A 25,647-nucleotide genomic window follows, 5' to 3' on the forward strand; every position below is an offset into this window, starting at 1 on the left:
GAAAACGACGTCTTTTTTTTAAATACTAACATATCATATTATTCAAATTGTGAATAACATACACAAGATAAATACACATACTGTATGCGATGTTATGTCACGTATAATATGATATATTAAACAATATAATTTATATCTTACTTCACAAATGTGCATTTTGAAAACATATGTATACATGCAATAATTGCTACATTCTTATATACTGCAAATACCAGCATATATATAAGTGTCTAACAGTGCGTAGAAAATTTGATGTGTACCCTGGTTTGATTTATTTACTGTATAAACATGCACTAAAACTAATATACATATAAACATTAATACGCAATAAACACCATAATACACATCTCATGTCGTAAATAAACGACTTAAAACGGGAAAATGATATAATTACAAATGATTGTTTTCAATAAATTATCAAGAAACGTAAATTGTTTACTTTTATTTTCAAAATCAATGAAAAGTTCAAACATTGTATCAGATTATGAAATTATAAGTGTTAAACATCTGGATCTTATCTAAAATGTGCTCTATGTGACGTAGGATAGGCAACGACTGAATCAATCACGACACTGTGCAAAAGATCTAGGAGGAGAAGAAGTGTAACAAAGGAATGGACCAACCCAATCTCTGGTGACCCCTTTACCTCAACTTGTGCAAGAATTACCGCACTATAAGCCTCATCATTCATCCCAGCAAACTAACGCTACGCATTGTCATCAACCGATTGAAAAGAAAGGCCAAGAAACTGCTTGAGGAGAAGCAGGCTAAATTCAGAGCTGGACGGCTCACAGTGGAACAGATCTTTATTGCAGAATCATCAGTGAGAAACATCTCAAACACCAACGTCAGATGGTCAACAACTTCATTGACTTAAGTTAAGCAGACGACAAATTTCCCAGCATGCAAAGGGTTAAGTCTTAACCCTTTGCATGCTGGGAAATTTGTCGTCTGCTAAAATGTCGTCTGCTGAATTTCTAAAATTAGCATTCTCTTCGATTTTTTCCAAGAATATTATAAGAATAAAAAACAGTTTGGATCCTGATGAGACGCCACGTTCTGTGGCGTCTCATCTGGATCCAAACTGTTTGCAAAGACCTTCAGAATTCTGTTCCAGCACTGAAAGAGTTAAGGAAAGACTTTGAGCGTGTGTGAAATGATAGATGATGGCAGGTTCTGTAGGGTTAGAGGGTTAAACGATGACGGTAGGCTGGTGCAAATCATAAAAGAACTCTAAACGCCTGTAGCACTTCTCCATGGAGAGATGGGTAACTTCTTAAGGAAATGGTCAGTGATGTTTACTATCCCCCTTCTTGTTGAACCGTTTCCTTGAGAAGATTATACAGGAGACCTTTAAAATAAAACCACACCGACATCTCTAATTCAGATGATGACTTTGGCCTCGTTGGAGGCACAAGAACTGAACTCCAAGACCTTACTAAAATATTCTCTGAAAGAGGTCAGACAAACAAAATGATGATCACAATGAACAGTACGAAAAACATCAGTGCAGACATCACCGTTAGGTGGCAGGCTTCAAGTATTTGGGAGCACTCGTATTGAAGGACGGCACCAGTTCCACTGAGGTCAGACTAAGAAATGCATTGGCGACTGCGGCGATTGAAAGACTGAGCAACTTATGGACAAGCAACTCCATCAGCTTCTCCACAAATCACAGGTTCTTCAAGTCCCTCGACGTCAATACGGCGGCTAGACCTGAGTGATCACAGGTTCTACAAGACCTTCGACCTCACCACCGCGGCTAGACTTGGACGCTTCCCACGGACACATAACGCAGGATACAGGCCGTAGAAGACTGTTCTCGTAGCCTACTTTGCGCACAAGACTAACGAGTACGTTCGACACATGCCAGCAGCACTTGTTGGACCACAAGAACCCGTCTTAGCGACAGTAAAACGACGAAAGTCGGCTATGTTTGAACACGTCACCAGGCAGTCTTATTGTCCAGGACAATTTGGAGAGAGGTTTTCGTCAAGGCCGTTAGATGGAAAGCTGGATGGACAATGTGAAAGAGTTGATTTCTTTCACCATGGATGAGCTCCTCACATCAACCCTCAACAGTCTGACGGAGGATCTCTGTGTCGTCGTCTACCCACCACCACCAACGGCCATACCGGTAAAGGGAATGATAATGATTATGATTATTGGTGATGTATGCTTTTACCAACGCCTGTATGAAGATGCGGCAAAACTAATTACTTGCACATCAGCTATTTTTAAATAAAATGTCAGCTAGCTCTTTGCACATCTGAGACAGGCCATTTCGCGCCTGCTGTTATATTATGTTGGAACCAGCAGTGTGTCCCAGGACTACTACCTGAATGCATTACAAGACGATTTTCAGCTCCGAATTCAAACTGTCCAGTTGTTGTATTAGTATAGTTGCATAGATAAAAAGAAAAAATGTGGGACCTCCATTTTCAGTTTTACTAATTTATAGATTTAACCGATGAAAAATTAGGTCGATGATCGTAACGATGTGAAGTATGAGACGGTCAGTGACTTTTGGTTAATAATTGTCAGCTACTCGTACGAAGTCATTTATACTTGCTAGTTGACAAAAAAAGGCCGGTAAAAATATAATGACATACACTTAAAACATTAAAGAAGAAATCGATTAATAATTGTCATCGACTATTATTCTGAGCGAATGTCAGTGGAAGATAATCTAAAAATATCATGTTAAATAGATATTCGGTTTCCATTCTGACTTGGAAATAAAGTTAGACAATAAACGTTTATAAATAATCAAATTGAAAACAAAGGTTTACCGGTTGTTGTTTTTTTCACTTGGTAGTTGGATGTCCCCCGCATGAAATGTGTGTTATTAAGTGCACGTATATTGAAACCACACACCAGTGTTCGTAATATAAAAATAATACTACGGGAGATCCCATCATATTTGTTCTCACATGGCAAATTATGAGTTTTTCTTTCTATATTTCTTCAACATTTGATTTACAAGTTTTCTTTCGAAACATTCAAATCACATAGTGCAGCGTCATATGATGGTCTTATGCGTGTTTTTTTTACCAGCGTAGCTCAAGATGTATGTTGTCCGCAAAAAAAAAATCAATGACGTTTTCATGGTCTCATGATGTATCTCCTGACCTGAATGCGAAATGCACAAGCTGGTCTATTGCTGAGCTGGTCGCATATGGCATAAGACGGATTTTCTCATGACGCGGGTCTTACAAAATCCAATTGCGTCTTGTAAATGGAACATCTAAGCACAACACTTTTCGATAGAAAATTTAAGTCAGACTGTGTTACTTATTGCAAACTGGCGAATTTCGGTAGTCTATTCAGGCTTTCAGGAACGATTTCCAGACGGTCTGACCGAGTACGACAAACATTTGTTGTCAGATATTAAAACGATAACCCCCCTTATCATTACACTACATGTATATTATTTCGGTAGTGTGTGTTTTCTGATTTTGAAAGCAATACCGTGTTATCAACGTTTATCGGTAGTACTTTATGTCTTCCACTGACGGTTAAGTGACCGAGTACCGACCCTTAAATTTTACGAGATGAATTTTAACGCGTAATTGTAACTGGACCAAAGTTTGTGTCTTTGTGCCGTGGAGAGAGTAGTCCGAAATTACTTATACAGAACATAGACACAGAGTCGTTTTTTTAGATTGGTCTCGAATCGGCAAAAGAAATAACATTATTCATTCGTTTGGGTCTGCTTGCGTTACATGAACGTCATTTTTGGTGAAATGTTGTATTACACAGCTATGCCGAAAAAAAATCGACTCTATATTGTATATATGGGAGATGGCCTGTTTCGTATTCAAATTGTGTTTCATGCACGAAAAATGGATTCTTATGGTGTATACTATTTCAAATTTATCGATTCCGTTACTTTAAACAATCGGAACACACGTTAGGTAAATACATTATTATCGCAAACGAATAAACAAAGTCATATAACGTCAACGTGTGGCAAACAACAAGGGAAACAACTCTTGTACAACTATTTACCAGTCGGCTGCTGATGCTGAGAAATCGATAAGAGTGACCGTTCTTGTTCAATTATGAACGCGCGCACCTGTCACTGGATCAATTACTGAATATTTGACAGAACACTCTCATTTTGTGGAGAATTGTCAGAGATTTCTGTGAAGAGATCGAAATTTACCCTAGTGGTGTGTATTCATTTTGCTTATAGCGGTGTTATTTACAAAATGTGTGAATATAATATGGTAAATTTCAGAGAATTCACAGAATGTGCAATGTTTTATTGATATCAGCTTCAAGAAGATGGATAGAAAACTGAACAACATTTTGTGGATGGAATATTGTGAAACTAGTTCATACAAGTGAGCTTGAATTTTTGTTGAGAAACATGGATGTATTACAAAAGTAGTACATGCAGACAACTCTATAAACATATTATATATATATTATATATATATGAATATGTATATATATAATAGGAATTGTATATAACTGGAGTATGTTATATCAAAAAAGAGAGATGATATGTCCACATCTTAGGAGGATTTGGTAAGCTGACTATGTCACATCATCACCATCACCGTGTGAACTCCCTCCGAGAGAGAGAGGAAATGTATGTGGGGCCTTACAAACTTGAGAAAACCTTGGGAAAGGGACAGACAGGTATTCATATTACATTTGTGTTCATATTTTGGTATACTTCAATTGTGAAACTTTTGCAAATGAGATTTCTTTCACATATGCTGTGTTGCAATGGAACAATTTATAGCTTTTTAAGCATTTGATGCTTACCTCTTGTGCTAGCAGAATATTGATATTACATTAATCATACTGCAAACATATGCATTATTCATGGCATGATGCAATTTATGATCAAGCCATGCAAGATTAATTAACACCTTCATAAATAAATGCATACTTGTGTAGGCAGTCATTCTATAAACATAACTACAGACATATTATCTACATGTATATAGATGTGCAATATATGATCCTGGTGCGAAATACTAGGCAAAGGGTGGTCATGCAGTCAGTGCTTCTAAACAATGTGAATGAGAGATGATAGACGTGCTCAAGATATTGAAGATCTTGATTCTGGCAGGGTGCATATTGAGAAATTGGAAATATTCACTGAAATTTTCAAAGAAAATTTAAATCTTCTTCATAAATAGTTACAATTAAACCATTTTTTTAAAGGAAGAATAACTACTGCAAACTTGTCAATGTTAATTTTGTGTGTTAATGTTTGTACCAATGCATAAGATAAAAAATTTAATAAGATAAGTAAGAGTATGCACATTGTATGTTAATAACACAGGTGGTTAGCGTGTGGCTATGATATTAATTAGTGAAAACATCATCATGAATGATAAATAATCGTATTATAACGAAAAATCAACTTTTCTGAAAAAAAAATCCCTATCAAATATATATATAACAAGGTATTCAACTCGATATCACCCGAAAACAGGGTGCATGCTTTGAACAGCCATTACTTAAACAATTTTGCAGCAATTTTCAAAAACCCGGTCTTATTCAACGCAGAAATGAATTTCCTTTCCGGAAATGTACATGTCTTGCAATATTTTTACAAATACTGGGTCAACTTTTAAGAAATAACACGATACACAATTAGCTTGACCCAGTTGACACTGATCAGACAGAATACATGAATGAAATCTCCAGTTGTAAAGACATACCTTCGCATTGGACCAAAGAAATCACTCGTGTGTTTAAAATGTCAGTTAGTTGAAATGTATGTAAACAAAGGTTTCAAACGGCGCTGGACAGTTAGTTTTGATGCATAATGCAACGGCAAGAATGGTAAGAATGTTTGTTCATACGTTTTATTGAATTATGGTTATTATTAAATTATTAAACATTGCAAGGAAAATGCCTTTTACTCCGTGAAGATTTCAGTCTGAGGATACTGTCTGATCGATGTTAACTGGGTCACGCGAGTTGTGTATCGTGTTATTTCTTAAAAGTTGACCCAGTATTTGTAAAATATTGCAAGACATGTACATTTCCGGAAAGGAAATTCATTTCTGTGTTGAATAAGACCGAGATCGTGGAAATCGCTAAATTGATGAAGTAATGGCTGTTTAAAGCGAAGCACCCTGTTTTCGGGTGATTTTGAGATGAATACCTTGCTATATATATATATTTGATAGTGAAATGTTTTTTCCAGAAAAGTTGATTTTTCGTTATAATATGATTATTTATCATTAAAAATGATGTTTTTACTAATTACTATCATAGCCACACACTAACCACCTGTGGTTAATTACATTCTTCTTATGGGCATGTGTTGAGAACAAAGCCCATTAATTGGTTGTGCTACTGATTTACTCCTTTGAGACAACCCTTTTGCAGAAGTGTTAATAACATCCTCACATTATGGTAGGTAAATTTCAATATTTCATAGGACTGAGGACAGACACAGCTGGTAATTTTGTATTGAAGTATTGAAGATTTTGCCAGGACTATTAGATTTGTTATACCTATCATTAGTTTTTGAGTTATCAATCCTTGAGTTTAAGAAGTTATACTTTAGTACCTTATACAATTAATTTGTTATGCTCCCCCAAAATTTATTTTGGGGGGAGCATATAGTCGCCGCTTCGTCTGTCAGTCCGTGTGTCCGTCTGTGCGTCCGTGTGTCCGTCCGTGCACAATTTTTGTCCGGGCTATTTCTCAGAAACTAATGACCAGAATTCAATGAAACTTTATGGGAAGCTTCACTTCCAAGAGGAGATGTGCCTATTATCAGCGGGTTCTGGTCGGATGATTTGTCACAGAGTTATGGCCCTTTGAAATTTTCCATTAACTTTACATATAGTGCAATTCTTGTCCGTGCTATTTCTCAGCAACTAATGACCAGAATTCAATGAAACTGTATGGGTAGCTTCACTACCAAGAGGAGGTGTGCATATTATCAGCGGGTTCTGGTCGGATGATTTTTCACAGAGTTATGGCCCTTTGAATTTTTCCATTAACTGTACATATAGTGCAATTCTTGTCCGGGCTATTTCTCAGCAACTAATGACTGGAATTCAATGAAGCTTCACTACAAAGAGGAGATGTGCATATTATCAGCCGGTTCTCGTCGGATGATTTTTCACAGAGTTATGGCACTTTGAAATTTTCCATTGTACATATAGTGCAATTCTTGTCTAGCTGTTTCTCAGCAACTTATTACGGGAATTGAATGAAACTTTATGGGAAGCTTCACTACCAACAGGAGATGTGCATATTATCAGCCGGTTATGGTCGGATGATTTTTTACAGAATTATGGCCCTTTGAAATTTTCTATAAACTGTACATATAGTGCAATTCTTGTCCGGGCTATTTCTCCCCAACTACTGACTGGAATTCAATAAAGCTTTATGGGAAGCTTAACTACCTTGAGGAGATGCGCATGTTATTTGTGGGTTCTGGTAAGATGATTTACTTAGAGAGTTATGGCCCTTTGAAATTTTTAAATTGCTAAACCATACATTGTATTATTTTGTCCAAAGTTATGCCCCTCAAGACGTTTCCTTTAAACTGAATATATAGTGCAATATTGTGACCAAAAAAAAACTTTGGAGAGCATCACCCGTCTGCGACAGTTTCTTGTTTTAGCTAGTGTTCAGCCTTTTATACATACAGAATCTATTTATGGACATATTTAGAGAAATATTATTACGAAAACAAAAATAAATACAAATCCACTGTTCCATTGAATTTTAAAATAATAGTCTTGTTTTCATTGAGTCTTCTACATGTATAACACATGTATGTGTGTTGAAAAATACAATAAGAGAAAGTGGCGTTTTGTATTGATCTGACTCAGTGAGCTGTTTGACTTGCCCTCTGGTGCAGTATTCATATTCCCTGCCTTGCTGTTCAATACTTGGCATGAGTCAGTCAAGAAGAACCAACATCATTCATTAGGTACAACATTTGAAGGCAGCTTCAACAGGCAGTACTCATGCAGTATTCTTGGAATAAAAAGGAATTAAGAAAAAAGAAAAATGTGTTATGTAGCTGCCAGATTGTCATGGTTACAATTGGAGATGTTCACACAGCAAATATTAAATCTGACATTGAAACATTTAACTGTCACAACACTTTTGTTCAATCCTTGATTAACCCTCTGCTTATACTTTAGTTTGTGAAATTTATCATGTAGTTGCAGTAGATTCATAAGACTAAACTTTGTACTTGAAACAGATCATTTCAGTCAAACTATTAAGCATATTTTGGATGTATAAATAAGAAGAAATCATTATCTGTTAAAAAACTATTTTCATATTCTAAGCAAGGTCAGTGGCACATAATCTGGAACATACGAAGGAGCTGTTATATTTGATCAATACATAAATGAGTAACGTTTGTCGATGTTTTCATGTTTCACATATTGAACGTTTAAATCAATACGGATATTGACATTTTCGTACTGCTTTCTTCTTGCATTTAAAACTGCCCCTGCATGATGGCCAATAATATATTCAGTGGTCCAGCTTGGCCTTAACAGACGGTGCGGTCACCATGCTGCCCAAACGCTCTACCGTGCTACCTCGAACACGCGCAATGCTCTTTTTGTGAATCAACTTATCACATTATGTTACAGAAAATATTATAAGAAGTTTTCCAAAATACCAGGGTAAGTTAATTTTCACAATTGAAAATAGTTTGATTAATTATAGAACAATATTTCAAGTGTAAATACATGTATTATAAAATATACATGCATGCTATATTGAATATATGCAACAGGGTAATAATGATGCTTAAGTGCCCTTTTTACAAAGAGCAATCTGCCCTTTCCTTATCCTAGCTAGCTTGAGCACATATCATATCTGTGCATTAAATGTTCCCTATGCTGAACGGCATTTAAAAGTGCACATATTTTACAGTATGATGAAGTTCTAAATCAACATTTTACAAAGACATGTTGTTTATGTCATTTAGCACTTGTGGTTACAGCAAAAACTGCAATTTTTATTTGTGAGCGTTAGCTCACAAATAATTTACAGGCAATTTTGCAAGTCAGTCTGCGTTATAAGTACGCTAGCAACCGTAACCCGTGACTGCCTGTATGGATAACTGCAGTTAAAATTAAGCAGGCGTTGAATGCTAAAAGCGTCTGCTCTAACCACCGCATCTGCCTGTTTATAGTTCCCACTGGTACACTACATAGTGTGTATGTATTCAAAAGTATTTAACAGCTTGTAAGACGATGTTGGCCAGTCTAGTGTTTATCATTGAAATCTGTACATATTGGCTGCTTTCAGGGAAAATGGGGCTTAATGCATGTCAAATAAGATTAGCCTGTGCACACTGATAAGCTGTATCAATGATTTGAAAAAAACAACAACACATCTTGACGGTGCTTTAAGACATACATGTACTCTTTATAAATTTGAATGGGTTGTGGTCATTTCAAACTTGCGATATAAAAAGCTCTAACATAATTTTGAAAACTGAGTTGCGTCTAAGATAATACAGCAGCGAACAAATTCAGTGCCTTCATCGCTTTGATTTATATGTTCATTTTTATACTTCAATTTATGTTGAGAACATTTTAAGACTTAAAGTTTGCAGAGTATGCTTTTCGTGACACTCCCCAACATTTCACATAGGACATTAGGTGACAAACAATACTTGCAAAAATGTTTGTGTCTCATGGAGCTGCACATTTTGAGTGGTGAAAGGTCAAAGTAAAGGTCATCCTTCAAGGTCAAAGATCAAATATATAGCTTCAAAGCGGCGCAGAAGGGGACATAGTGTTTCTGACAAACACATATCTTGTTATGCAATTTTTTTAAATTAAGCATACAGGGTTTTCTTATGTCTTTTTTACTGATTTATGAGAAATAGATAAGTTAAGAAAATAAATACATTGTTTGAACTACTGATACAGGGACCAAAGTTCAATTGTAAGAGAAAATACTGAACATCCAAAGCTAGAAAATTAATGTTATGGTTAAGGCAAGGTAAGGTGAAAAACTTGAAATGGTCCACTGAAAAAATAATCCAAAGAAAAAAATTATGACAGACAACAGAGGATGTTTTTTGGTGCAGATACTGAGATAAAATGCTGAGAGGGTTATCTTAATGCACAAAATCATCCTGATAATTATTCCTCAAAGCCTGTTGATATTGTTTACTATTTGCACAAAATCATCCTGATAATTATTCCTCAAAGCCTGTTGATATTGTTTACTATTTGGATTCCAATCAGTAATGGGAGAAAACCTGAAAATAGCATTTGAAATTCTAGCATAGCACAGGTGAAGAGCTATAAGAGCAAGGTGAGCAAGACAGAATGGCTGAAACTTAAAATGCGTTTTGTTGAATGCTGGTAGGGAAATCTGGTTTGATGATTAATACTGAGTGGCTCAATAGGGGATCTAATCTGAGTCATATTGAGGATCTGTTCTTGTTAGATAATACATAAGACTGCTATCTGATCATAATTGTATGGTAGGTTATGACTTGCACTGATGGGTTTTTGAAACAGGTGTATTTGTTGAACAGTTGTGGGTAATCATAAATGTGATCAACGATATTCTGTGGTCAGCTCTCATTATGATAATGTTATTATAAAGGCATACATGCATTTTATTCAGGCTAAATCCTGGACTTTTCTTCGTATTTTTCTAAAATGTTTACCTCGAGGCAAGACTGGTAAAAATGATAAAATGTGTTAATAAGAATTTCATAAACACAAATGTTTTTCATTGTCTGCAAGTACACGGAGAAGTGAAATATGGAAATTGTTAATATTATCTATTCACAACATTTTTAGCTCACCTGAGCTGTGCTCATGGTGAGCTTTTGTGATCGCCTTTTGTCCGTCGTCCGGGGTGTGGCGTCAACATTTGCCTTGTGAACACTCCAGAGGCCACATTTATTGTCCGATCTTCATGAAACTTGGTCAGAACATTTGTCCCATTGATACCTCAACTGAGTTCGAAACTGGGTCATGCTGGGTCAAAAACTAGGTCAAAAAAAAAGAAAAACCTTGTGAACACTATGGAAGTCACATTTGATGCCCAATCTTCATGTAACTTTGTCAAAATGTTTGTCTAAATGATATGTTGGTTAAGTTCAAAAATGGTTCTGGTCCGTTGAAAATCATGGCCGCCAGGGGGCGGGGCAGTATTTATTATATGGCTATAGAGAAACCTTGTGAACACTCTAGAAGTCACAATTTTTGCCTAATCATCATCAAAACATTGGTTTCATTGATATCTCGGACGAGTTTGAAAATGGTCCAGATCGGTGAAAAAACATGGCGGCCTTGGGGCGGGGCACTTTTCTCTATATGTATATAGTGAAAACATGTGAACACTCTAGAAGTCACATTTTTGGTCCAATATTCAGGAAATTCGGTCAGAACATGTGTTTTCTGGATATGACGGTTGAGTTCGAAAATGGTCCAGATCGGTGGAAAAACATGGCCGCCAGGGGGTGGGGCAGTTTTCTCTATATGTATATAGTGAAAGCATTTGAACAGTCTGGTTGTGATAAGCCATAATGTTAAAGAAAGATAACCTGTACATACTTTCTAATTGTTAACTAATAGTTAACTCCATTGTATAAACCTGGGACTTCTTTTATAAAATGTGGTGTACATAAAGACAGTAGTTTGCATGTCATAAAATAACTGTACATGTACTAATGCACTGTATAGCCTTATCTTTGATCTTTACTGATAAGCCAAGTTAATACTGTGTTTTGGTGTATTTAGCAGACTACTGTGCTATGAAACTGTTTCCATGGCAACCTTGATATTTGGCATTTTCTAAATTAGAAAGACTCTTTTGATTGAAATAACTTTTGTAAATTCTTCTTATTTTTTACATTTGAGTCACTGGAGTTTTCCACTCTCCATAAATTGTGTTCTTTAGATTAAGATAGACTTATTTTATAAACAAGTTTTTGAAGCAACTTCTAGACTAACGGTAACTAATATTTATATCAGTTTTTTTGACAGATTGTGAACTTCTTTTTACATTCATTAAGGTATTTGCTGTATTTGTTCATTTTCAACGATGCATAGATTCTTTAGACTAAAGTTAGTTATTTTCATTAAAGCTGCTTTGGTTTTCAGTTATAGATTAATTCTTTGAGTGTATTCAGGCGTATCTGACTGGACGCCTTTAGTTAATTGAATTACAACCAGTAAGTGTGTTAGAAATAAGCGTTCTTTTATTAGACTCGATAAATATTTCCGTATTACATAAGTGCTCACACAGTTACATTACTAGTAAATGTCCCGTGACGGTTTCACTTGCGTAAGCGAACGAGACCGCTCTATCACAGTTGTTTATAGTAAAACATTGTGAATACTTTTAGTCACATTTTTAGTTCAATCTGAATGACACTTGCTGATCTTCACACATGGTGACAATCTTTATGAGCATAATATTTTTTGCTCATGGTGAACTTTTGTGATCACCTTTTGTCAATTGTCTGTCTTCTGTTGTGCGTCATGAATATTTGCCTTGTTAACACTGTAGAGGTCACATTTTTTGTTGGATCTTCATGAAACTTTTTTAAAAGATTTGTCCCAATAATATCTTGGACGAGTTCAAAAACATTTCCGCCATCGGGCCATTTGTTGTTCATTCTTCATGAAACTTTGTTAGAACATTTGTTCTATTGATATCTTGGGCTGCAAAGAACAGGTCATTTCTTTTTATCTCAGGTGAGCAACTTTGGGCCTTTCAGGCCCTCTTGTTTATTTGATTTTTTTTTAAAAGTGTAATTGGACGTGAGTAACACCTGTAAACACATAATCTGATGTGCATGCATTGGGCACTGTTCTGAATGATAAAAGCGCCTTTGTCAGTATTTAATAAAATAATTTATTTTAAATTCTTCTTTGCATGTGCTCATGAAAACCTTGGTTTGTTTAATACATAAGATATTAACATTAGTAGCATTTGGCCATTAAGCTCACAAGCAGTCTTAACAATACATTTATTGGTAAATCCAATATAACACACTCTGTAATGACACTTAATCCAATATAACGCGGGTGGGTCTTGGTTCCTGTTTTTTGGTCATAAGCATTTTCTTGAAATTCACATATAGTGGCATCTGATGTGCTGATTGCAAAATGGCTCAATTATAATGGATTAGAGACTATTCATTACTTGCGAATTTGACAGTTTAAGAGTAATTTTCTATTGTTTGGTGAAATACAGGTGTGAAAATAGCATGTTTGTTACGCTCTTTTCCTGTTACTGTGTATGTGCTATCGATCTTTTGAATCATTGACAGATTTGACAAGTTTTACGACACATGTTTTACTTCATTGTTATTTGTAGACAATAGACAGACAGAATAGTTTATTAACGTCACACTTTTGTACATAAAACACAGTAAAGCAGTACAAAATCATTATATATATATGTGCAAAACCACTCTAAAAGAGTTACGAGAGACGATGGTTCTAAAAATTCTAAAAGTTTTCAACGATTGTATACATCATAGAATCTTTCACATCTGTTACAAATAAAAAAAAGATTCATAATGAAATATGAACAATATGAATTAAAATATTGTCTGCTGAAATTCAATTGAAAACATAACAGGCATTCAAGATAAATTAAATAAGTACATGTAATCAAGACAATTAGTTCCATCCAAATGCAGGGTAATTGTTTATTGAAGTTCACATTCATTTTGCGTGATTTTCTGCAAACGATATATGTATTTATAGATCTTTGTTTTCACAAAGTCGGTGGGAAGCATGTTTTGAACATGACTGAGTATGATGCCATAAAACATTGATTTGTATCTTAATGCAATTAATTAATTGATTAAATCAACACAGTCACTCAGACTCAGAAACTGCTGTCCCACAATGCTCTGGTCACTTTTCACTTCTGAAAAATTGCGTATGGTTGTGTTTATGACATTCTTAAACACATTAAGCGTCATAATTGGTCAGAATATATTTGTATGCCCCCCCCTTCGAATAAGAGCGGGTATATTGTTATGCACATGTCGGTCGGTCTGTCGGTTGGTCCGTCCACCAGATGGTTTCCGGATGATAACTCAAGAACGCTTGGGCCTAGGATCATGAAACTTCATAGGTACATTGATCATGACTGGCAGATGACCCCTATTGATTTTCAGGTCACAAGGTCAAGGTCACAGTGACAAAAAACGTATTCACACAATGGCTGCCACTTCAAGTGACAGCCCATGTGGGGGGCATGCATGTTTTACAAACAGACCTTGTTTTAAATTGATTTAGTGGAATGTATAAAGTTATCAATAGGGTAGGGATTATATGCATGTATTGGCGAATAACAACACAACCTTGCAATTATTTATGAATGAATGAGTTCAGAACTAATAACACAAATCCATTTATAACGCTGTCTTGTAGCTTGGATCCCGTCATCAGCGGTATATTGGAAGTTACAGTGTAGCAATTAGCTACCCCAGTCATATGTATTACATTTATAGCATGAGAGCATTATTTTGTAGTATGAGAATGTGACAATAGTAATAGAACTTTATCCCTGACAAAGTGTTAACAACAACACTTGGCTTGCACGTGTTGTAAATAGCGGACAATGAGGATATTAGTGAATGCAAGTTTTGGCGACAGAAAGCTTGAATTGCAACATTCCTTTTAATTACAAAACAAGCATAGTTTTTAAAATGAATGTTTTGACACATTGTCCTATGTCGACTAGGAGGGACAAACTTTCCAAATGTCTGTCCCGCAAAATCATGAATTTAAGAGGAGGCATTGAAAAATTAGTCTAGAAGTTAAAGAACTCAGGGGATTGGGGTGTGATATGATTCCGAAACCACACCCTATTTTAGGAAAAGTGTTATAATTAACAATAAAATCATGAATCTTAGCTTTTTTACAGTACTTTATTATTTTTGAGCTATTTTAATCACCGTATGTCCTGGGGATGCTTTGTAGGTCGTCAGCTTGTAGCTCATTAAGAGGCTACATTTTTAATCCAATCTTGAGGAAACGTGGTGAATTAACAATATCTAGGCTGAGTTCAAACCGAAGTCATGTTTTTCCAAAACTTATGCACCAGGTCAAATTACATTTATGACTCATTGTTGATGAAAGTTAATCTACAAAATATCTAGGCTGACTTTGAATTTGGGTCAAGTGTGTCCAAAAAACAAGGTACATTGAAACTTGTGAAAATCTAAGCAAAAACTTTACCTTTGTAGGGCCTCTTTTATGAATCAATCTGTATGAAACTTTGCCATAACAATAATTTTGACGATGTTAAGACAGTGCTTGAATCTAGTCAAGTATGGTAAAAATCTAGATCACCAAGTCAAGTCTTCAACAATTGATGTCTGTGATTACAGGTAAGTGCTTAAGTGCCCTAAAAACCCTATTGTTTTATAATTTTACACTTATTTATAAATATAATGCACTGATTTTTTTTTCAAGAAATAACATACTGCTTTACCTTGACCAATTACATATTCTAAAAGGTATTTATGAATAGTGGTACAACTTATTCTTGGCTTAAACAAGGAGTATAAATGAATGTATAAATATTTGATTACAAGTTGCTTTTTATGACCCCCTTAGAAGAAGGGTATATTGTTTTGCATTCCACCAGATGGTTTCCGGATGATAACTCAAGAACGCTTACGCCTAGGATCATGAAACTTCATAGGTACATTGATCATGACTGGCAGGTGACCTCTATTGATTTTGAGGTCACTAGGTCAAAGGTCAAGGTCACAGTGACTCGAAATAGTAAAATGGTTTCCCGGATGATAACTCAATAATGCTTAGGCCTAGGATCATGAAACTTTATAGGTACATTGATCATGACTGGCAGATGATCCCTATTGATTTTCAGGTCACTAGGTCAAAGGTCAAGGTCACAGTGACTTGAAATAGTAAAATGGTTTCCGGATCCGATGATAACTCAAGAATGCTTATGCCTAGGATCATGAAACTTCATAGGTACATTGATCATGACTGGCAAATGATCCCTATTGATTTTCAGGTCACTAGGTCAAAGTTCAAGGTCACAGTGACTCGAAACAGTAAAATGGTTTCCGGATAATAACTCAAGAATGCTTACGCCTAGGATCATGAAGCTTCATAGGTACATTGATCATGACTGGCAGATGACCCCTATTGATTTTCAGGTCACTAGGTCAAAGGTCAAGGTCACAGTGACTTGAAACAGTAAAATGGTTTCCGAATGATAACTCAAGAATGCTTGCGCCTAGGATCATGAAATTTCATTGAAACATTGATCATGACTGGCAGATGACCCCTATTGATTTTCAGGTCACTAGGTCAAAGGTCAATTTCACAGTGACTCGAAACAGTAAAATGGTTTCCGGATGATAATTCAAGAATGCTTACGCCTAGGATCATGAAACTTCCTAGTAGGTACATTGATCATGACTGGCAGATGACCCCTATTGATTTTCAGGTCACTAGGTCAAAGGACATGGTCACAGTGACTCGAAATAGTAAAATGGTTTCCGGATGATAACTCAAGAATGCTTACGCCTAGGATCATGAAACTTCATAGGTACATTGATCATGACTGGCAAATGACCCCTATTGATTTTCAGGTCACTAGGTCAAAGTTCAAGGTCACAGTGACTCGAAACAGTAAAATGGTTTCCGGATAATAACTCAAGAATGCTTACGCCTAGGATCATGAAGCTTCATAGGTACATTGATCATGACTGGCAGATGACCCCTATTGATTTTCAGGTCACTAGGTCAAAGGTCAAGGTCACAGTGACTTGAAACAGTAAAATGGTATCCGAATGATAACTCAAGAATGCTTACGCCTAGGATCATGAAATTTCATTGAAACATTGATCATGACTGGCAGATGACCCCTATTGATTTTCAGGTCGCTAGGTCAAAGGTCAATTTCACAGTGACTCGAAACAGTAAAATGGTTTCCGGATGATAACTCAAGAATGCTTACGCCTAGGATCATGAAACTTCCTAGTAGGTACATTGATCATGACTGGCAGATGACCCCTATTGATTTTCAGGTCACTAGGTCAAAGGACATGGTCACAGTGACTTGAAATAGTAAAATGGTTTCCGGATGATAACTTAAGAATGCTTACGCCTAGGATCATGAAACTTCATAGGTACATTGATCATGACTGGCAGATGACCCCTATTAATTTTCTCACTAGGTCAAATGTCAAGGTCACAGTGACTCGAAACAGTCAAATGATTTCCTGATGATAACTCAAGATTAATTAGACCTAGGATCATGAAACTTCATAGGTATATTGATCATGACTGGCAGATGACCCCTATAGATTTTCAGGTCACTAGGTCAAAAGTCAAGGTGACAGTGACAAAAAACGTATTCACACAATGGCTGCCACTACAACTGACAGCCCATATGGGGGGCATGCATGTTTTACAAACAGCCCTTGTTCATTCTGAACTGGATATACCAAGGAAACAGACATAGATTGCAAATGTGTTAAATCTACATGAACAAATAATTACTTAGACATATAGTGTTTATCCCATGAGAGCTTAGGAGCATGGCACAGTATACTTAAAAAGGGTATTTTAATGTGCTTTCATGCAAAAAAGGACTAAAAAAGCCGGTTTTATGGGGAAAATTTAATCACATTTGTGGCAGTTTAATGCACAGGATGTTGCCTTTTTACTAGCTTATTGCATAAAAATCTCAGACTTTGAGGTCATTTAATGTAAATATTAAATTTGCCACAATAAAATAACATTTTTTGCCGATGTTTGGATACTATTTGTAAAATGTTCTCTCAGCAGCTCATGAAAAAAAACATTGTTTGTCAGTGTTCTTGTTGATACAACCCATATAACATTGTTAAATAAATCGATTTGGTTTGGTATGAAACAAGGCATTGGCCTTCTTAATCACTACGCCAAGAGAAATGTTTTGTAATAGGAATGTATTGTTTAGTAGACTTTGACAGCTGAGAGAAATCTGGTCAGCTGGTATAAATATAATCCTAAAACTACATGTAGGAACAAATGTTACAGTTCCATCTTCATCAGACATACCAGGAGTTAATTGAGAGTGTTTGGCATTTTGGGATAAAAACCCACCAGAAAAAAAAACTCTTAATCTGTAGACAGCCTACTGGTTATAGGTGGATGTATTACAACTTGTAGGTTTTGTTGTTCATGCATTTACAACATTTTAGAAACAACAACAGAAACAAAAAAAGCAGTCACCATTATGAAGATGCCCAAACATAATTGATAAAACATGTGCATGATATGTACATTTATGATGGTGTATTTGTCATTTCCAACAGTTGTGACATGTGCATGTAGAAACAGTCCAGACACATGCAGATGCTTTTTACGAAATGCTTGATTAAAATTTGTAATTGCATACTGATGGATACATTGCCTGGCTTATTTGTGTTGTTCTTCTTCTGTCAGTTGTGCATGAAGATTGAGCAATTAAAGTGTACATGGCATCCATTGTTTGTGGAGGCTGCCTGATGTAGACCTCATCTTGATCAGCAACTGACTCCAGTTTTATAGCTTCATGGCCAATTTCGCTTCAACTGTTTGTCTGTGTTAAACATATTTCAATGATGATGCATTTCAAAGAAAGCCCATGACTCATGTGTAAGGCTGCATGTGCTGCTGTTTGCAACATCTCTTGTAAACCATGTTTCAGGTATTGAAATTTGATTAAGGAAGCATTTTGTGATCTCTTTATACATGCTTCATCTGAGATAGGACATCCTAGTTTAACACTGGTGGAAACATTTGACAAAATCTAAAACATTAAAATGTATTAATACTTTACAGTTTTTTCTCCTTATTTATTTAAAGAATACAACATTCTGCATATTCACTCTCTCGACACTCAGACAAGCTTCAATAACCAGCTAAATCGTGTGAGACATTTTAGAGTTATCACACCTTGTTTATATATAAAAAAAGCAAAATTTGCAGTTTCAGCAATTTTCAAACATACATTTTTCTCATATGCTTTTGCCTCTAAATGGCTGTGAAGTTTGATAATCATTCAAACAAACATTGGCCTGCCATTATGTCCATTTTTGAGAATGTGCATTTTTCTGTCTGTGATCTTGTTAAATTTTGATTGTTTTTTAAGTGTGATAAATGTATTGACAGTTTAGTCCTCAGTACACACAATTGTTGCAATTGTCAAAGGTGCATAAAGCAAAAATACAGACCTTTTTTGATAGGTTAGTTTATGCTTGGTAATAAGGATTCAAGTATGTCATACAAATTTACTGTATTTTGAATGCAGACGATTGTGGTATTCATGAGATTCCTTTGCACATGAATATTCAGTGAAAAAAACAACAGGATCAGCCCTTTTTCTGCCCCGGATCGAAAGATCGGGGTTATATTGTTTTTGGCCTGTCTGTTATTGTATGTGTCCCAGTGTCTGTCTGTCCCAAAACTTTAACCAAAACTTTCAACGTCATCCTTCTAGGTTAAAGGTAAAAAAAACATATCCAAGGGAAGTAATATGCTTTAAAAGGGAGATAATTTCCAAACCTGCCAATTGATATATTGAAATTTTATTTCAAAGCGGCGCTAAAGGGGGGCATTATGTTTCTGACAAACACATCTCTTGTTTCTGACATGAAGATGAGTCCAGTTTAGAGTTTCCACTTTATTTCAGGAAATTGCATCATATTGTGATATGAATTATTTATATTGTAACATGCCTAATTCACAAAATATATCTCTATCATTTATCACCGATATCATCAATATTTTATGCATCAAACCCCTATTTCACAGCAATTCCATTAGCAATACATAATTAAAGGTCTGTATGGGACCTAGTTCTCACACATTCAGTATGGTGTCAATATGCTAATTTGTTGATAGCATTTCCATGTCCAATGACAACACCTTCACACATGATACTGGATATTTTACAGACAGATAATTGTTTCTCTGTTTTTATTCCCCCAAGATCGAAAGATCGCGGGTATATGGTTTTTGGCCTGTCTGTCTGTCCGTCCGTCTGTCTGTCATTGTATGTGTCTTAAAACTTTAACCTTGGTCATAACTTTTGCAATATTGATGATAGCAACTTGATAGTTGGCATGCATGTGTATCTCATGGAGCTGCACATTTTTAAAGGTCAAGGTCATCCTTCAAGGTCAAAGGTAAAAAAATAATAATTCAAAGCGGCGCATTGGGGGCATTGTGTTTCTGACAAATACATCTCTTGTTTATTTGCTTTTTTTGTATTCGCAAATACTCAAAAGAAACAAATATTTCATAAAATATTTTTCAAAATAAAGTTAACTAATCAAAAATCAGTGTTCCTTAGAGCAATAGCCAAAATTTCAATGCTAGATGTGGTATGGTAACAAAGATTAAAGATGCAAAATGCTCGTTTTTATTTTTTGTATCACAAGATCTTCCATGTAAATTTTCTGCGATGATATCCGAATATTTAAGAGCAAACCTAAGATATCCCGAAGCCATGTCAAATGATAATTTGTGCATTATTTCTGAAATAGTTTTGATGTTTTGAAAAGCATTCATTCAAAGACCTACTGTTACTGGCACAAGTTTCCCTGGGAATTCAATTTTTCGTCCATATTGTTAAAAAGTGTTAGTGTTAACAGATGATTGCTTGTATTTCTCAAATTTTAGTCTTGATATTTTTGGCAAAGTTTCAGAAGTACTTTTCAAAGAGTGATTAATAAGATAATAGTTCTTGAAATCATAATAATTATTGGCTATATACTGCTGGAAGTGAACACATGCAAATAAATGATCACTTGAAGAAATCTGTTCATTTCTGCTAGCAATCAATACATGATCAATCCTAATAAATGGTTAGCCTATTGGTATTGAATAAATTGTGAGAGAAGCTGATTTCTCCTGGTAATAGTGGGAAGCTGTTTGGAGCTAGATGAGGAGAGAGAACAGTATTGAAATTACATACTGCCGTGTTTGCCAATTTTGTTAACAATGTTCTTTGAAAAAATTATAGAAGTGGGAAGTTGTTTGGACAAAAAGCTTGATAGAACGGACTTCATTGAAATAACATATTGCTACTTGAATGTTTATTAGTGTCGACAGTATTGGTTTAAAAGAAAGGATGATATTGATGATATCGTATTATTCTTATTGTCAGAGATGGCTGGTTTTCCAGCACCTTTATTGATGTTTACCCATCAGAAGGCCAATAACCTGCATGGAAACTCATTAATAATAGATCTGCTTGGAGAGTTTACTCAGTGCACCTAATAAGTGGCCAGCATAATTATTTCTGTGCAAGAAAACAGAACCTGATAATCATTAAAGCAAAAATATGTTTACAATTTAGAACCTTGGTAGATGTCTTCATTTTCAATCTCCTTGTATTAGTTTGAGCTTAATTAATGTGCTTTCTTACTGTTTTCAGCACAATGTGCTCAAGGCGAGCTATTGTGATCACCATATGTTGGGTGGTGTGCAGTTTCCAATGTTTCATCAAATTTTACTGCTCTACCGCATGTTTCATCCAATTTTGATTAAACTTGTTAAGAGTTTTTATCTAGGTATCATAAAGGCCAAGTTTTAATCTGGTTCACATGCGACCAAAAACTAGGTCACAATATCAAACCTATAAAAACCTTGTTACCACTCTTGAAACCATAATTATGACTCAATCTTCGTGAGATTTGTTCTCAACACTCAACTTGTTCAGAATGTTTATCTGGACACTATTTAAGCCAAGTTTTGATCTTTATCATGTTAGTCCCAAAACTAGGTCACCTGAGGCAAAATCTTTGAAAAGACTTACAACTCAAGAGGCCACATTTATGGCTCAGTCTTGATGAAACCAGGTCAAAATGCTTATCTGGACAATATCTAGTCCTAGAATCTGGGTCACATGCATACAAAAACTTGGTCACCAGATGGCTTCTTTGAGAAGGCCACTTAAATGACACAGTCTGGATGTAACTTAGTCAGAATGTTTATTCTGACAATATGAAATTCATGTTAGAATCTATGTCAATCGGAGTCAAAAAACTAGATCACCAGGTAAAGTCTGAAATTATGTGTGTCTGTAAACTCAGGTGAGCACTGAATGTCATAAATGGCCCATTTGTTTATTTTGAGGTGTGTACTGTAATAAGCTTTAACCAGAAAGATGGCAATTAGGGTGTAGATCCTGGTGATTTCATAATATTATTGCAATGTTGCTGCTTGGTTAGCATTAAACAGTTTCTTTTAAAATAAAAATGAAAACGCTTTTCCAAATTTAATTTGTTAAGAAAGATTTTGTACACAATACTGACACAGTTTCTGCTTTTCTAAACATGCAATTTGTATGTGTTTGGATATTTCTATTTTCCAGGTCTGGTAAAGCTAGGCATACATTGTGTGAGTGGGAAACGAGTGGCCATCAAAATTGTAAACAGAGAGAAGCTCAGTGAATCAGTATTAATGAAGGTATGTGCACAACAAAACATCAGGCTTGAATTATTTGCTGTCACATCTGATTACCATGCATTTTTAGCTCAGCTGTTTTCGAAGAAAACCCGAGGTATTTTCATAGCCAGCTCATCGTCCGAGGTCCGCGTCATGCTAAAACCTTTACATTTTGCTCTAAAATCGAAGTGCTTCTACCTACAACTTTGAAACTTCAAATGTAGATGCACCTTGATGAGTTCTACACACCACACCAATTTTGGGGTCACGAGGTCAAAGGTCAAGGTCACTGTGACGTCTAAAAAAAATCAAAAAATCTGACAAGCTTCCATTTATTCAAAACTGCACCCACAGCCAATCATGGCACCCGTTATGCGGTGCTCTTTTTCTACTTTTGACTTCATACTGCCTGATGCAAATGTCAAGGCCATGTTATTTTCTTCTTTAAAATATTGGCCTTTAGATCAATTATGACTAATGCATATGAAATAAGTAAAAGACAAATCAAACTGAATGTCTTATGATTGAATGCCACCAACATCCTAAAGATATTTTACCATTTTTCTCATGGTCATTTTGCCTGTCCTTGCAATGTTTTCTAGATTTTTCCCTGGTTCAGACATTTTTGCCTCGCTTAACTCACCAACTTTGCGTCATCATTTGCAGAACCAAATTTCATATGCATCAGTATCAATAAGATTTGATTGTGGAATCAAATCAGCATCTTATCCTCATCTCTGCATAAATTTTCCTTCTGTAAAGGCCAGCCAGAAATTGGTAAATAAATGGCTTGCTGTTGATTCTGTAGGAGACTAGCTGGTATCTACACACAGGTCTTCAGAATGCTTTAGTTTAATGCATTCAGTTTGAGACAATGACTGGCATGCCATTTCCTTTGGCCACATCATGTGTTGCTTAAGCACTCTATTACAGTTATGTAAGCATTGAATCTCCTATGGACACAAAACTGACACCCATAAGATCAGTAAAAATTAATTTAAACTGGTGGTCACACAGTGTGAATGTGCCACAAACTGTAGCTCTTTCTTTACATCACACTTTCACACACTCTGTCATTGACACAAACTAGTGCTCACAAAATCAATGTATACTTGACATTTATAGGTGTATTAGCAGTCTGTACTTAACACAAACTAGCTCTAACACAGTGTTTTATTTACACAAACTATTGCTTTTACAGCACGGCTCGAATAGTTCCGGGTTCTTCAGGACGGTACGGATTTTTTAAGCCCTGTATGGTGATCTCTCAATTTGTCCAGAATCAATCAGAAAGTGGATGTTTTTTGGGGCGTAAGTGGTTGTAGCGACTATTTCCACTCAAATTCGAGATCTAGAGAATCATTGAAAAATGCACCTCTTTAACACAGTCATGTGCCAACTTGAATCGTGAGTGATGGCCACTATAGGGGGCCTGTTTAACAGATAAAAGATGCAATGATAAACTCCTTTTTCTGCAAATGGTGTCTGGTTTCAAGGCTTCTGTTATGGATGAAATTCTTTTTTAAGACATTCTGTGCATAAATTCAGATCCTTTACTTATCAAACAACAATTTGCTCTTGTTATTCGGTACACAAATATGACTCCGTTTTTTTTTGTATCAACGGAAATACCCTAATTTGGTCGCGGTAAACTATGACAGTTCATTTCAATGTTCAACATATATATATGCTTTTAAATGAGCAAATTAAATAAATATTTACACAAACATAATGCTAAATCCCGAATGTTGTTTACATTTCGTGATGTCATTTGACGTTGCAACGTCATTTCAGCAAAATAACAAAATGGAATTGGTCAATAAACGAAAACTAAGCCATTGAAAACGCTAAAAAATGTTGTATTACACATGTGTAATAAAAAAAAATATGTAATGGTTGTTTTACATGGGAAACAGGGTATAGCATGTGATAAATAAATAAATAAATATATATATATATATATATATATATATATATATATATATATATATATATATATATATATATATATATATATATATATATATATATATATATATATATATATATATATATATATATATAATATCGTCACTGTTGTTTCTTTGCATTTAGATGTTTGGCTAGATGAGCAGTTGGTACACTCGCTTCTAGCTGGTACTCCAGCTTACCCCCACAACACAAGACCACAACAAAATTAAAAACTCTTTTAATAACAACAAAATACCTGGATATTGCAACTATAATTCAAAATTTGTCCCATTTTTTGTGAGTCTTGTGAGTTAATTAAGTTGGAGTGCTGGGGCACACTTTTGGAACGCACATAATGTACCATTTGGCTCAGAAAGGACTTTATTAACTTTGAAATACGCACATTTTTTGCATTTGATAACGGAGTACATAATTATGTACTTTTTAAAAACATTAAGTTTCTTCCCATGGGTTATGATACTAAAGTATTTGCGTGTGGAGGGACAAATAAAAATGAAATTGAAAGTGGCTCTCTGAAGTTGATTCCTACAGGAATGAATGGAATTTTCAGTTGAGGAAAAAGTACAAACAGTCTGTACCTGACGATAACTAGTGCTAACACCGTCTGTACTTGGTACTAACAAGTGCTGACACCATCTGTACTTGGTACTAACTAGTGCTGACACCGTCTGTACTTGGCACTATCAAGTGCTAAAACTACATTTACTTGACAGTAACAATGTTAAAAGAGTCGGTACTTGACACAATCTGGTGCTCACACAGTTTGTACTTCTCACAAACTAGTGCTCACACAGTCTGTACTTGATAGACACTTGTTATAACACAATTTTTACTTGACACAAATTAATACTAACATAGTATGTAATGTGCACTAACTAGTGATCACACAGTCTGTACTTGACACAAACTATTGCTAACACATTCTTTGCTTTTCACATACTAGTGCTAACAAACTGCACTTTACACAAAATAGTTTTAAATCAGTCTATTGTTCATATCAGAAATTTAGTGAGGTCACAGTCTGTTCATGGAACAAACAGATCTTTTTTATAATAGTGTCACCCCTATTGAAAGGGCCAGCCAATTTGGCTTATGAGACACCTTTGCGTGTATACTATGTACCTCCCAACTCCTATCACTAAACCAGGCGCCAGGCGGATAGAAGTCGGAAACCATTCATGTTTAACGCTCGCGGCTCACGAGCCGGCCATATTGGAATAAGTCCCATGACAAACATCCATCCTTCGACATACGC

At 35.5% G+C, this 25,647-nt stretch overlaps 1 protein-coding gene across 1 annotated transcript in view; it reads left to right on the plus strand.

The window, feature by feature from the left end:
• The first annotated feature begins 2,005 nt into the window (after positions 1 to 2,005).
• LOC127837553 (serine/threonine-protein kinase BRSK2-like) overlaps positions 2,006 to 25,647 on the plus strand; it is a 92,351-nt gene continuing 68,709 nt past the window's right edge. Inside the window, exons 1-3 of the mRNA XM_052364790.1 lie at positions 2,006 to 2,168; positions 4,528 to 4,650; positions 22,348 to 22,442. Coding sequence (XP_052220750.1) covers positions 2,006 to 2,168; positions 4,528 to 4,650; positions 22,348 to 22,442 — 381 coding nt within the window. The remainder of the gene's footprint in view (positions 2,169 to 4,527; positions 4,651 to 22,347; positions 22,443 to 25,647) is intronic.

The sequence above is a fragment of the Dreissena polymorpha genome, chromosome 1 (assembly GCF_020536995.1).
Source record: "Dreissena polymorpha isolate Duluth1 chromosome 1, UMN_Dpol_1.0, whole genome shotgun sequence".
NCBI lineage: Eukaryota > Metazoa > Mollusca > Bivalvia > Myida > Dreissenidae > Dreissena > Dreissena polymorpha.